Source organism: Chiloscyllium plagiosum, unplaced genomic scaffold, assembly GCF_037043375.1.
Source record: "Chiloscyllium plagiosum isolate Xiang-an unplaced genomic scaffold, Cpla_swu_hap1 HiC_scaffold_1, whole genome shotgun sequence".
Lineage (NCBI taxonomy): Eukaryota > Metazoa > Chordata > Chondrichthyes > Orectolobiformes > Hemiscylliidae > Chiloscyllium > Chiloscyllium plagiosum.
The window spans coordinates 94,826,568-94,841,458 of record NW_028270139.1 but is presented as its reverse complement, the minus strand read 5'-3'; the positions used below and the strand labels follow the sequence as shown (position 1 = coordinate 94,841,458).

Sequence of the window (14,891 nt, the reverse complement as noted above, 5' to 3'; positions counted from 1 at the left end):
GAAGGGTCTGTTTCCATGCTGTACATCTCTATGAATCTACCAATAAAAGCTAGCACACTATATATCTTCTTAACAACCCTATCAACCTGGATGGCAACTTTCAGGGATCTAAGTGAATGGACACAGAGATCTTTCTGATCATCTACACTACCTAGAATCTTACCATGAGCCCAATACTCTTTACTCCTGTTGCTCCTTCCAAAGAAAATCACCTCAAACTTTTCCAATTAAACTCCACATGCTACCTCTCAGCCCAGCTCTGCAGCTCATCTATGTCCCTCTGTAACCGATAATATCCTTCAGTACGATCCACATTTTCACTGACATTAGTGGCTTCTGCAAAGTTACCAATCCTTCTATGTTTCATCCAGGTCATTTATAAAAATGACAAACAGTAGTGGCCCCAAAATAGATCCTTGCAGTACAATACCAGTAACTGAACTGCAAAGTATCTCCCAAATCCTGTAAGAGGAGCATACAACTGCCCTAGCTTCCATCCCCTCTGCTCTAAATTTACGTAATTAGTAGTATCAACATACAGAGGGATCTAGGCATACTGGTTCACAGTTTCCTGAAAGTGACCAAGACGACATATGGCGTGTCTGCCTTCATCAGCTGGGATATAGAGTATAAAAATGGCATGTCATGTTGCAGCTGTATAGAAATTTATTTCGGTCACATCTGGAATATTGTGTACAGTTCTGATTGCCACACCACCAGAAGAATGTGGAGGCTTTGGAGAGGTTACAGAAATGGTTTAGGAGAATGTTGCCTGGTTTAGAGGTTATTAGCTAAGAGGAGAAATTGGACAAACTTGCTTTGTTTTTACTTGAGTGTCAAAGAATGAGATAGGGAAAAGTTTACAAAATTGAGAGGCATGGATAGAATAGATAGTCGGAATCTTTTTCCCAGGGTAGAAATGTCAATTACTTGGGGACATAGCTGAAAGGAGATGTGAGAGTCTTTTTCTTTTTACACAGAGGGTGATACACTGCTGGCTAAGTGGTGGAGACAGATGTTTAAGAGACATCTTGACACTTATAATCAGCCTAGAATACAGGATACGGACTGAAATTAGGCAAATAGGCAAAGGCTTTGGTGGGCCAAAAGGTCTGTTTGTGCCGTACTGTTCAGGGTTTATCAAGTGAAAAATTTTACACAATACAAGGCATGTGTTAGAATACATTTTTTGTAAAATTACTCTGAAGAAATACCTTTCACTGTCCGCTTTAAGACTTTGTTGAAGAATTAAATTAAGTACTTGCCCACATGCATTAATGAATTTGAAAATCTGATCATCTTCGTCACGTTGGAGACCAATATTGTAAAAGTGTTCAGTAAAAAACTAAAATATTGGCTTTTCACTTCTTGCCCTCACCTCAACTGGATAGATTCTCCCAGGGATATTGATAACAGGACAATGTCCAAAGTACCGAGCAAACTTATCACTGTCCACAGTTGCACTCATCAAAATTAGGTTTAGATTTGAACGTTTTTGCATTAACTCCTTCAGTATGATCAACAGAAAATCTGATTGTACACTCCTCTCGTGAACCTGTAACAAATATAATGGAATAATCAAGAAATGGGTTTAAAAAATGGGTTAAGGCAATAATTTTCATTTCAGACTTGTGATGTATACTTTAACTACAATGTTTTGCAACATTGGACAACCAAATATCAATGGGTCAAAAGGGAACTCCTGCTTATTGTTAATTAATCTCCCATAGCTATGAAATCAAAGCAAAAACCTTATTTGGAAAAGTTAATAAGTTGGGCAAGTTGAGGTCTATAACGATTTAAGTGGTAAGAAGCATCATATGCTGCATTACTGCACCAGACCCTTAGCTGTATGCTTGAGATTTCAGGATTCCGTAAACTATACTGAAATGGATCCAATCATTACAGCGTGGCATATGTTTCTCAGGAGAAGGTGAGGAGATCAAAGTAGAAGCGTGTGACACTGGAAAATCACAGCAGGTCAGGCAGCATCAGAGGAGCAGGGAAGTTAATGTTTTCAGCATAAGTTCATCAGGAATGTGGAGGGGCTGAGAGATAAATAGGGGGTGGGGTGGGGCTGAGGGGAAGGCAACTTGGATGGCGATAGGTAGATGCAGGTGGGGCGTGGGGGAGGGTTGATGCTTTTAGGTCAGAATGGAGGGTGGAGCGGATATGTGTGAAGGAAGTTGGACAGGTGGGACATTTCAGAGGGTGGTGCTGAGTTGGAGGGTTGGATCTGGGATGAGTTAGGGGGAGTGGAGATGAGGAAACTGGTGAAATTGACATTGATATTGTATGGTTGGAGGATCCCGAGGTGGAAGATGAGGCATTCTTCCTCCAGGCGTCAAATGGCTAGGATTTGACAGTGGAGTAGGCCCAGGACTTCCATGTACTTGGCGAAGTGGGAGGGAGAGTTGAAGTGGTCGGCCACAGGGTGGTGGGGTTGTTTGGTGCACGCGTCCCAGAGAGGTTTTCTGAAATGTTCTGCGAGTTGGCGTCCTGTCTCCCCAGTGTGGAGGGACCACATCGAGACTAACAGATGCAGTAATGAGGTGTTTGGATGTCAGTAAAGTGAGGTCTTACCTCATCAACAATTACATGAGACACAGTGGTGAGAAACGCATCGTGTTGCAGTTTCCGCAGAAGAACACCAGTAGTGCAGTACAAAAGCTTAGTCAATTCTCCAACTTTTGATTCCAATCTGATTTGATAACCACAAAGAGAGTTCTGCAAATAGAGACATTAACCCAAATTACAAAAGTATGTTGCTCAGTAAGAATATGGTACTCAATATATGAGTGAATTGAAGCACAACTCTAACCCAGAAATTATAATATGGTTTGTATGCTAACAACAAATTCACTTCCTCTTAAGATGTTTAACAAGTCAACTATCACTGCTCTTAGTCAATTAATCGTCTTATGCAGGAAACAATCAATTATCTGGAATTTCAAAGCAGACCATACTACGCTTGGTTTTTAGTATTTCAGCTCCATCTTATCAATGTAATTAGAATCAAAGAGTAATTAATTCTCGAATTCCATCTAACCTACATCATCGATGTATTGAAAAATCATAGAAAAGGTAAACCAAGATCTCAAATACCTACATAAAAGGAAAATACTGTGTTTTATTTTCAAATACCCAGTATATCCAAAGTGCTCAAAAAACTCAGCAAGTCTCACAGCATATGCAGAGAAATAGAGTTAACACGTTGAGTTCAATTATTCTTCTTCAAAAACAAAGGGCGCTGGAAAAATGATGGTTTTTATGCTGTTGACAAAGGTGGAGTAAAACAGACAGTAAGCTTGCTCAGAGCAAAAGGCAAAGGAAGCACGAAAGGTAATTGAGGTTCTTTTTACGCAGAGCTTTTATTTCATTCATCAGATGGATGAGTCAGCACTAATACTCAGCCCTAGTTGCTGTTGGTAAAGTGGTGGTGAGCTGCCTCCTTGAACCACTGTAATCTATCTGATGTAGGTATACCCAACATGTCATTAGAGGGAGAATTCTAAAATTTTGAACCAATGGTGTTGAAGGAATGAGATGTATTTTCAATTCAGAATAGTGTGTGGCTTGGAGGGGAATTTGCAGGTGGTGGTGTTACCATGTATCTGCTGAGTTTGTCCTTCTAGTTTGCAGTGGTCATGGTTTTGAAGGTGCTACCTAAGAAGGTTTGCATCTTGAAAATGTAGATCACTGGTACTATGGAACATTTGTGTTAGAGAGTGCGAACAATTGTGGATATAGTGCTTATCCAGTGAGCTTTGTCCTGGATGGTATTGAACTTCGAGTGTTGTTGGAACTGCACTCATTCAGGCAACTGGGCCTTGTACTTGTGGACAAGCTTTGGGGAGTCAGGTGAGTTACTCATTGCAGGATTCCTAACCTGTGACCTGCTTTCATTGTCACAGTATTTAAGTGATGAGTCCATTTCAGTTTCTGGTCAATGGTAACCCCAGGATTTTAATGGGTCGGTGGGGGGGAGGGTGGATTCAGTGATAGAAATGCCACTGAATGTCCAAGATCAATGGTTGGATTGTCACTCGTCAGCAATGGTCAATTCCTGAGCTGAAAAATGTGTTGCTGGAAAAGCGCAGCAGGTCAGGCAGCATCCAAGGAGCAGGAGAATCAACATTTCGGGCATAAGCCCTCCTTCAGGAATGAGAAGGGTGTGCCAAGCATTTTTCAGTTATGATCTCCAGCATCTGCAGTCCTCACTTTCTCCTAATGGTCAATTTCTGGTACTTTTCTGACATGAACATGACTTGCCATTTATCAGCCCGAACCTTGATACTGTCGAGGTCATGCTGCAATTGTACATGAACTGCTTCAGTACCGAACAACTAGGGGGACAGCAGGTTCTAGAGCACACATTTTTAGTTACATTGTCATTGCAGCATCAATGTCTCCACAGTATCTTGATATCATATGGAGTAAAGCAAAATGGTTGAAGACTCAGATCTGTGATGCTGGCAACCTCCGGAGGAGGTAGATATAAATCATCTTTTCAGCACTTTGGCTGAAGACCACTGCGCAAGCCTCAGCCTTATTTTTCACCCTAATATGCTGGACTCCTACATTATTGAGGATTGAGAAGTTTGTGGAGCTTCCTCCTCCATAGAGTTGTTTCATTGTCCACCACCATTCACAGCAGAATATGGCAGGAGTGAAGAGCACCAATCTAATCTATTTACTGTGAAATCACTAAGCTCTGTCCAACTATTCTGCTTGGCACACAAATAATCATGTTTTGTACCTTCACTAGTATGACATTTAACTTTTCGGTATACCTATTGCTGTTTCTGGTGTACCCTCCTGCACCAGGGTTGATATCAATGATAGGATGGGGGATAAGTCATAACAGGAGGTTGCAAATTGGAGTGCAATTCTGCTGAAGACTCAAAGTGCCTCCTCATGGCCAGTTGATATATCAAGTTGATAGATCTGCTTAAAGTCTATTATATGCAGCTTAGGTGACAGTGCTACACAACACAATGTGAAGAGGGACTTAGTGTCCATCAGACTGTGTGATGGTCACCCTTACCAATACTGTCATTGACAGATGCATCTGTGGCGGGCAGATTGGAGAGGATGAGGTAAAGTATGTTTTTGCTCTTATGGTTTCCTCACTATCAACCATTGAGAAAAATCTAGCAGGTATGTCCTTTAAGAACTAACAATTCAGTCAATAGTTGTGCTGCTGAGTCACTCTTGGTGGTGGACATTAAAGTCTGTACAAGAAGAGGAGTATTGATTCATCAGTCAAGAGGGTTAACGCTTGGGCATGAGCAGAAAAGTTTCTTGCCTATGTTTAACCTAATAGAACGAGGCTTCATGGTGTCTCCTATAAATGGTGATGACCCCTGAGGAACTCCCTCACAATTACATACAACTGTGCTGTCACCTCTGCTAGGTCTGTTCTTTTAGTCGAACTGCACATGCCAAGGGATGATGATAGTACTGTCTGGGACACTGTGTGGAATGTATGATTACAAGAGCATGACCGTCAGGCCATTGCTTGACTAGTCCATGAGAGTCCATCAAGGCTGAGTTTGTCATTGCCATATCTGGTACCATGGTCAATGCCATATAACCTCCAATAGAATTCCCACATTACTCCTATTCCAACGGCTCCAAGACACTAGATTTCCTACTTTATGTTGGACATATCTTTTGCCCTCAATTACCTTAAGTTGAGGACGCATAAAGTTAATTTGGACAAGAATAGCGTTTCTTATATAAACAGATTATTAAAGCTAATAATAATATGAAGGACAAAATCCAAGAGAAAGGTCACTAGCTGATAACACAAGCTGCTTACTTTATGTTCCATTTTTCACTTCATTTTAGCCTCTTTTGATTTCAGCAATATTCACCATCAATGCTTTTTTGAACTCGTCACCTTGTTCCTTCTGAATTCCAAGTACACTCCCTGACACATCCCTATGCTAAAGTAAAAACCAGTGACAGTCTCCTGTATCAACTCACTCTTTGCCAGCAACGACTGTCAAACTCTATTTCTTTCAGCCTTCCTAGCTCCCATCACCTTCACTTGTCATCAATTATTTCTGCTTCATCTGTACCATTTTAATTTTGTTGGTGCAAACACCATGCAATTTTGCCCTCATTTCTTTCAAATGGAGTGAAAAAACGCATTGCCCACTCAGGTAAGGGCTAGGAACTGGTTTCTTCCAAAAAGCCCAATTCATCTCAGAAATAGGCTATATCTTACTTTTCCTCCAGGACCTTCTTCACAACCAAGTTCCTCACAAACACGTGTTGCCAGACTCACTGCTGAAATTCTTCGAGGTTGGGTACAAATAATATTGCATTGTGTAGTCTCACTTGACAGTAAATCATCCAAAAGGAACTGAGGTATTTGTGTGCTCTTCCCACTGCCTGTTTCACCTGCAACCACCACCACTCGATGCCTTCTGAGAGTTTCAACAATTTGCTTTCTGTGTTGAAAGACAGGTAACAGTTGCCTCTCTTTCAAAAGTTTCTGAAACTTGACTGAACTTTGCAAGTTTTTTAAAATAATCTTTGCAGTGTTCAAATTATCATCCCTCTCCTTAGCAATACATAAACTTCTGAAGTCATCCTCAGTTATCAAATTCTCCCAGGAATCTTCTAGATCTTCTGTTGTTGATGAAATGCAAGTGGATGGTTTCTGCTTTAGTGTATTTAACAATTTGGTAATGAATTGGTCTCGTGGTTTATTCTTTTCCATCTGTCTCGTTTCAGTTTTCTTCTTCTCAGCTTCACTCCATTCAATCCACACCTCACGATATGTAGGTGGGAGTAACTGATGTACAGCCTGAAATTTTAAAAGAAAGGTGCTAAAACTTGATATACAGAACTTTGAAGTTGTCATTCTGGCAAGTTAAAAATATAGTAATTCCACATATATCCAAAAACAAGACTTTCTCCAAAAATGAATTGACAATTCTTGCTTACAACAGGCTTGTTATTTTGTTATTCCATTAATCATGCAGATTATGATACACAAGGCATTGTTGAAACCATATTTGGAATAGTCTTCAGTTTTGGTCTCCTTATTTAGGAAAGGATATAAGTACCCTAGAGATTGTTAAAAAGAAATTTACTAGATTGTGGCTGTTTGTTTTGCCTGCTGAGCTAGTGAGTTGTCATGCAAATAAATTGTCCCCATGCTGGGTAACATCAGTGGAGTTCTATGAAGCGTTCTTGTTCTACTCCGCTTGATATTTATATGATCCAGTCTGTTAAGGTGGGTGATGTCATTTCCGGCTTTTCTCTGCAGTGGTTTGTATATGGGGTCTATTTCTACATGCCTGTTCCACATACCAACAGGGGAGATAGACCTCATGTCACAGTTAGAAAACAGGATTATTTATACACTGGAAAAAACTCAAACAGGTTGAACAGATAACCAAGTCAGATTACGTCAGAATGAAACCAGAAGGCTCCAACATGCCCCACTTTTACAGACTCCCCAAGGTGCATAAACCAGATAACCCTCTCAGGCCTACGGTTTCCCTACCAGGCATACCAACACACAAAATGGCCAAGGAACTACAATGGAGACTTACACAACTCGTCGACAGATCAAGCCACACCATCTACTCAGCCCAGGAATTCCTTAACCTCAAAACATTAGAATCGACGACAATTAAACTATGGTTTCATTTCATGAAACTGCACTGTTCACTTCCATTGACATACCACCAGCCAAAGAAACAGTCACAGCACTACCGCAAGAACCAGAAACACTGAACTGTAACAACACCATCAGCAAGGATAACATGCTCAAACTACTAGACTTATGCCATACCACTCACTTCTTCTTTAACAGCCAAGTATACCAATGGCATATCCATAGAATCACCCATCAGGACTCATACTGGAAGCAGTCGTGCAAAGACTGGAATGCATAGCCCTTCCCCTGATCCAAACCAAACTATAGATCCGCTACGTGGATGACACATTTGTCATCATCAAATACACAAAGTTACAGGAAACATACCATCTCATCAACAACGTATTCACCAGCATCAAATTCAGAGAAGAGGAGAACAACAATCAACTTCAATTCCTAGACCAAAAGAGAAAATGCTGGAAAATTTCAGCAGGTCTGGCAGCAGCTGTAAGGAGAGAAAAGAGCTGAAATTTCGACTCTAACTGACCCTTTGTCAAAGATGAGCTTTGATAAAGGGTTAGTTAGACTCGAAACGTCAGGTCTTTTCTCTCCTTATAGATGCTGCCAGACCTGCTGAGATTTTCCAGCATTTTCTCTTCAATTGCTAGACGCTGTGGAACGAGTGACCAACGGTGAATTCCTAATCAAAGCATATAGGATGGCAACTAACACGAATCATATCTTAATTACAACAGCAATCACCCCAACGGCCACAAACAGAGCTGTGTCAAGACACTACTTAAAATGAGCTATAATGCGCTGCAACACACAATTATGCAAAAATGAGGAAGAACACCTACCTCACAAACAATGTATACCCCAACAGCTTCATCTGCATATTGGACAGACAACTACAAGAGGACACTGTCTGCCATAATACAACAGTCACCCTATCCTATATTAAGAACACATCCAAAATGACAACCAGTCTCCTACAATCACTCAGAATCATGGTAGCACTCTAACCCACAGCCACACCAAGCCTACTAGTCACAAGGACAACAGGCTTCATACCTACAACATGCAGGACCAACATAATATACAAAATCCCATGTAATGACTGTCATAAACACTACTTCGGACAGACAAGAAGAAAACTAGCAATCCAGATACATGAACACCAACCAGCAGCAAAACGGCACAACCCCAATGCTCCCTCATCCCAATACATGCAGACAAGGAGGACCATCTATTTGACTGGGACCATCCTAGGACAAGCTAACCCGAGGCATGCTCAGGAGGACTGGTTTTCAACCCGGAATGCCATCAATAAGCATGTAGAAATAGACTTCATGTACAAACGCTGCAGAGAATAACTGGAAATGACACCACCCACCTTAACAGACCGGGATCATATAAATATCCAGCAGAGTAAAACAACAATGCAAGTCGCACTGATGATGTTATCTAACATGGTAACAATGTTTACATGACAACCCATCAGCTCAGTGAGCAAAACAACAACCACATCCACAACCTGCAAAGCTACAAATCTTCACAAAGACCTTACTAGATTGATACCTGAAATTAGCATTTCAGTCTTGAGGAAATATTAAATAGGCTGAGCTTATTTTCAATGGATCTTAAAAGGACAAGGGATCATTTGCTTGAAGTTTAGAAGATTCTGAATGTTCATAGTGGACATAATGGTCAAGGTTTTGATGAAGTGGACTTGAAAAGGGTGTTAACTCTTGTTAGTGATTCCAGAAATAGGGGACACTTTTTAGAAACTCGAAAAGAATAAAGTTTCTTTCCCCTCAAAGTGTTGTGCAACTTTGGATTTCGCTACCTGAGAAGGTGGAGGAGGTACGGTCATTGAAAATCTTTAAGTTATTGTTAATCTTTTTGTTAGGATAGGAAATCAAAAGTTATAGAATACCTAAGAATGTGAAACTTGAAAATTGAAAATAGATCAGCCATGATCTTATCGAATGACAGAACACACATGAAGGGCCAAATGGCCAACTTTTGCTCCAAGTTTGTATGTTTGTATATTTCCATCAAACCATCTCTCACTGTTCTAAATGGCAATGGAAATAAGCCAAGCATGTCTAACCTTTCTTTGTGAGACAAAGCTGTCTATTGCTAGTCTAAATCTTCTTTGATCTGCTTCCAAACCATTTACATCTTTCCTGATAAATCTTGACCAATACTGTGTAAGTAATCTAGATGCATCTCTCTCATGTCCTGTATGCACGAAGCATATTCTCCCTACTTTTCTAATAAATACCACTCATAATAAATGATAATACTCTATTAGCTTTCCTAATTAATCTCTAGCATCTGCATGCTAAACTTACTTGATTCATGCACTAGGACATCCAGAGCCATCTCAGACCGATCATTTACATAACATATGAGTCGCAAAAAATTAGTATGCAGGTACAGCATGCAATCAAGAAGATGAAGGATGCTATGTATCAATTATATAGGGCACTGGTGAAACCAGAGCTTAATACACATTATTTAAGTGTGATCATTCTATGGGTTTAAGAAGTGTATTTTGTCTTTGGTTTTTTAAGTGAAGTTTTGAGCCATCGATGATGAGCTGTCTCTTCCAAACCAATAAAGTGAACACCATGTGAAACTTTGGGATTTTAAAAAAATTGTAACAATAGAAGCAGCATGAACGGGTAGTCAGGCTCCCACAGAGTTTCAGTTTAGCTTTCAGCAGTTGTTGGGGCTTTGAAGCTGGTTGTGGAAGAAGCTTAAACATCTCCCTCTCTTTCTGCTACAGCTAAAAGCTTGGATTGTCACACAGCAGAGAGAGAGAATCTGTTTTACTGATTTTGCCTTTGCCAAGAGTGTGTTTATGGCATACACTGGAACTGTTGCTGTTTAGTAGTTAATAATCTATTATTCTGTTATGTTTTCCAATAGAGTTGAAGTTGTAGCAATTCTTCTTTCATTTTGTCATATTTTAACTGTAGGGGGTAAAAGTAAAGGATGCTTTGCTTAATGTCGAGCAGTGTAACTAATCAAATTACATCTGGAACACAACACTTTTCACTTGTCTTTAAATTAGAGATAAGTTAGAGTCTAGGCCAGCTCCTTGATATATCCGAAGTCAGTTTGGTCTGGTCCATAACATAAGGATGAACGCAAATGCACTGAAGGCTGTTCAGAGGAGGCTTACTAAATTAGTGGTTTCTGTTATGAAGATGGGTTACATATGCTGCGACTGGTTATACTGGAGTTCAGAACAATGTCAGTCCAGTTAATTGAAAAATATAAGATGCTGAGTGGATGACTAACATTTTAAATAGAGTAGAGTAGCTACAAAGACAGTGAGTGCAGGTAATAATTCAAGAATCCTTAGATTTTGGAGAAGTTCAAGAGGATAAAAAACTGCTAATGTAACATCATTATTTAAAAAAGGAAGGAGGTATATACCGGATAACTTATAGGACAGTTAACTTAACATTTGCTGTTGGGGAAATGTTAGAACCTATTATGAAGGATGTAACAGCAAAGCATCTAAAAATACTTACTACAATCAAGCAAAGTCAACATGGTTTCATGAAAGGATAAACAAGCATGACAAATTTATTACAGTTCTGTGAGGAACTAACAAGCAGGATACATAAAGGGGAACCAATAGATGCAAGATATTTGCATTTACAAAAACATTCAACAAATTACGGCACATAGGACTGCATATTAAGATAAGAACCCATGGAGGCGGTAGGTTATCATAATCAGAGGATTGATCAACTTTTCAAAGACACAGTGTTGAGATGAAGGGGGCATTTTTATGATGACAGCCTATAATTTGTTGAATGCTTCAGGGTTGGGGTCATAATTGTTCATATTAATAACTCAGATGTGAAAAGTGAGTGTAACCAGGTTTGTGGATGACACAAGAATATACAGGGCAGCAAGTCTTGAGGATGATAGAAGGATTCTAGAGAGGGAGACAGACAGGTAAACAGCATGGGCAAAATTTAGCAGATGGAATATGTGAGAAAATGGGAGGTAATGCACTTTTGTAGGAATAGAAGAGCTGAATATTATTTAAATTGGAAAAGACTGCAGAAGTCACACCATAGAGAAATTTGGGGGCACAAGTTAATGAATCATGATGTCACCAACCCAGGAAACTCAAACATATGAATAGAAAGTGGGCTACACCACCAGTGCTTCATTTGGAAGCTCACTGAAGATGTAACCTAGTATGGTAACGAAACGTCTGAAAACGAACCTTCCAGCTCAGTGAGCAAACCTACATCCAGAATTCTAATGGCTGGTATTTCGACACGATTAGTTTTTTTTCTGAAGCAAAAAAACTAACAGCCAACAAGCTGAAATTATCTTTTGCAACAGAAGAAATCAAATAGACCTTTTGAATTTCCATTTATTTTTCTAGTATTTAATTAACACCAATACTTTCAAGCAATTAGGGAAGTTGAACAACAAAGTCAAACCAGCAGGGATGCTAGAGCAGTGCATGGTCTGTTCAATGCTGTCAAAATAGATGTTTGCTAACAAAGCAATAAAATTTCAATTACTTTTCCTTAGGGAAAAAAAAACGACATTGCTTAGCTTCTGTATAAAAACATGTTAAATAAATTCTTAACTGGGAAACAAAATTGCAAAGACTGATAATTTGTGTTCAGTTGTATTTCTTACATCATAATTTACTGTCTCTCTTCTTTCTCCTGGAACTAAAATATTATTTACTTGCAAATTACAGTTCTATATAACCACTTACCTAGAAAATAAGCATTAGGTGATCTGACTATTTGGGGATGTCAGCAGGTACCACATTTGAATCAGATTAAGTATTTGCTTAACATCCACACATACAAATTTTTTTTCTATGAAGTCACTGCGTATCAAAAGTGACAAATATTTAGAATATGTTATTGCTATTTGGAAGCTTGAATTTGAAAGTGGTCAAACAACTACTTAGTTCTGAGATGACAATTTATGTAATAGAAAGGGTCAGAAGTCATTTGGAACAAGGAACTAAAGATAAGAAAGCATGTCTTTTAAGCTAAATGACTCAAGTAGCTACATGGGAGGTTAATTGCTGAATGTTTAAGTTTTATGATTCACTGAAATAGATGACAAAGGCCACAAGCGGGTTGAGTTCAGAAGAAGAGAATTCGTACCAGCAGAGGACCCCATTATCAGTTTTTTAAAGAAGTCATCAGGCTGTCAAATGCTAGTTTGCAGAAGTGTCCAGAGTTGGAAAGTAATCTCCAGGCCAACAGAGCTGGACAGAGGTCTGAAGCAATTTCAACACAGTGCTAGAAAAGGGTAGTCAGTTCATTTATATTTGTGTGTTCCAGGAGAGACAGATAGAACTGCATCTGTGAATGTGCAGCAAGTCAGTTGAGTAAGAAATCCTAAAGTGAAGAGACTTCTCTGGGGTTGAATATCTCTGTACATATTGTTGGGGAAATGCGTTAAATCTTTCTTTTAGCGGTTTAAGTTAAAATCTTTTGAAAATGTCACTTATATGAAGCTTTTTTTTCCAAAAATAAACATAGGTTCTTTTTGTTAAAGTGCATTCTAAGTGACTGACCACAATTTATGATCTGTTGAAACAGGTTTCACTCGCTGATCAGACATGTTCAGAAGTACCATCACGGAGAGGAACTCTGTCACTGGTTGTTTCATTTACTGATTACTCTCTCAGAGCTGAGGAAATCAAGGTGAATGGATACTGAACTGAATTACTGGAGTGCCTAGTGCTTGTGGAACCATATTAAGCTAATACTTAAGAAGAAAATCCTTCCATTCCTTGGTGTCAAGATGCCAATTTGGACTGGAGGGTCAAAGTCAGAAGTCACACAACAGCAGGACACCTGATGAAAGATGAGAGTTCAAAAAACCTGCTGGGACTATAACCTGGTGTCGTGTGACTTCTGACTTTGTCTATTCCTTGAGGCATTGAACAAAACAAAAATGCAAGCTTCTAAATGCGTTCCAAATATATACTAAACACGTCACCTTACCTGTCCTCTTACTAAATGCCACAGGGCCAATGTAGATGCCAGATGTTGGGCTTGCATGGCATCCTCTGTGAGAATTGTGGGACATACTTCCAACATTCCATCCTTCTGTCTGTTTACTCTTACACTAAACAAAACAAAAATAATATTTAGTGGCAGATTTATGCCAGTGCATAATTGTGAAAGACATCTGTAAACATAACTGTTAGCTCAGCAGTTATGCTATTTTGAAATTTCTTCCCTTATCCTATTCTTGGGAAAGGATACCACAGAAGTGAGCTAATTTGTGTACTTACTTGTTTTCTCGACATGACACCACAGCTCCCCATATAGCGTTATTAATTCAATAATAAACATTGCTAAAAGGAGAAAAAAGCTGAAGCTTTTCATTTTGCACTCATCAGAGCTGTGATGCAAAAACTAACTTGAAGAAAGGACTACACTATGACAGGAAGATGCTCATTGGTGGGGACAAATTGGCATACAAATGCAGCAACAGTCAACTGCTTATCAGAATTCTCAGACCAGGATGTTGCCAATAGGAATGCAGCAGGGATTAGTTATCTCCACCAATCTGTTTTTTGAAAAAGCTACAATGTATGTACAAATTCCATTTGCATACATAACACAAGGTCCTGTGTATTTATATATTTAAGAATATGAAATTCACTGTATTGTGCACCAAAATTATAAAATTACACATATAAGCATATGAAATAAGAGCAGTAGATGATTCAGTCCTTACAGCCTGTTTGGTCATTCAATACGACTGCTAAATCTTGATTCCACAGCCTCTCAAGATTCTATCCATTTCTGCCATCGTAGTATCCAACGACCCTATCTCCACTCTTTTTTAATTTATAAGCGTCACATTCGCTTACTGATTATGTTCTGTCCTGCACACTAACTTTTTGTACACCAGAATACCTAATTCTTTCTGCGCCTCAGAATTCTGTAATTATTCTCCATTTAAACAATTCTCTAGATTTTTATTCTTCTTGCTAACACCTTGACATTCTCCCGAGTGTTTACCCCTGACCCCATGAGTTTTGATTTAGCACTTTATCAAATGCTGTCTGTGAACCAAGGCTTAATTTTATCTACAGAGCATGTTGCTCCTTCAAAGAACTCCATTCAAATGGTTAAACATGCTTTCCCTTTCAGGAAACCATGCTGACCCTTCCAGATTATCTTGAGTTTGTTTACCTGCACAATTATAATGTCTGTAACTACTGGTTCCAACACCTCCC

At 39.3% G+C, this 14,891-nt stretch overlaps 1 protein-coding gene across 1 annotated transcript in view; it reads right to left on the bottom strand.

The window, feature by feature from the left end:
* The window catches only part of dhx29 (DEAH (Asp-Glu-Ala-His) box polypeptide 29), a 127,735-nt gene that overhangs the window by 74,665 nt on the left and 38,179 nt on the right, over positions 1-14,891 (bottom strand). The window contains exons 10-13 of the mRNA XM_043688629.2: positions 13,645-13,768; positions 6,236-6,820; positions 2,584-2,727; positions 1,379-1,555 (exon numbers count right to left, since the gene is read on the bottom strand). Coding sequence (XP_043544564.2) covers positions 1,379-1,555; positions 2,584-2,727; positions 6,236-6,820; positions 13,645-13,768 — 1,030 coding nt within the window. The remainder of the gene's footprint in view (positions 1-1,378; positions 1,556-2,583; positions 2,728-6,235; positions 6,821-13,644; positions 13,769-14,891) is intronic.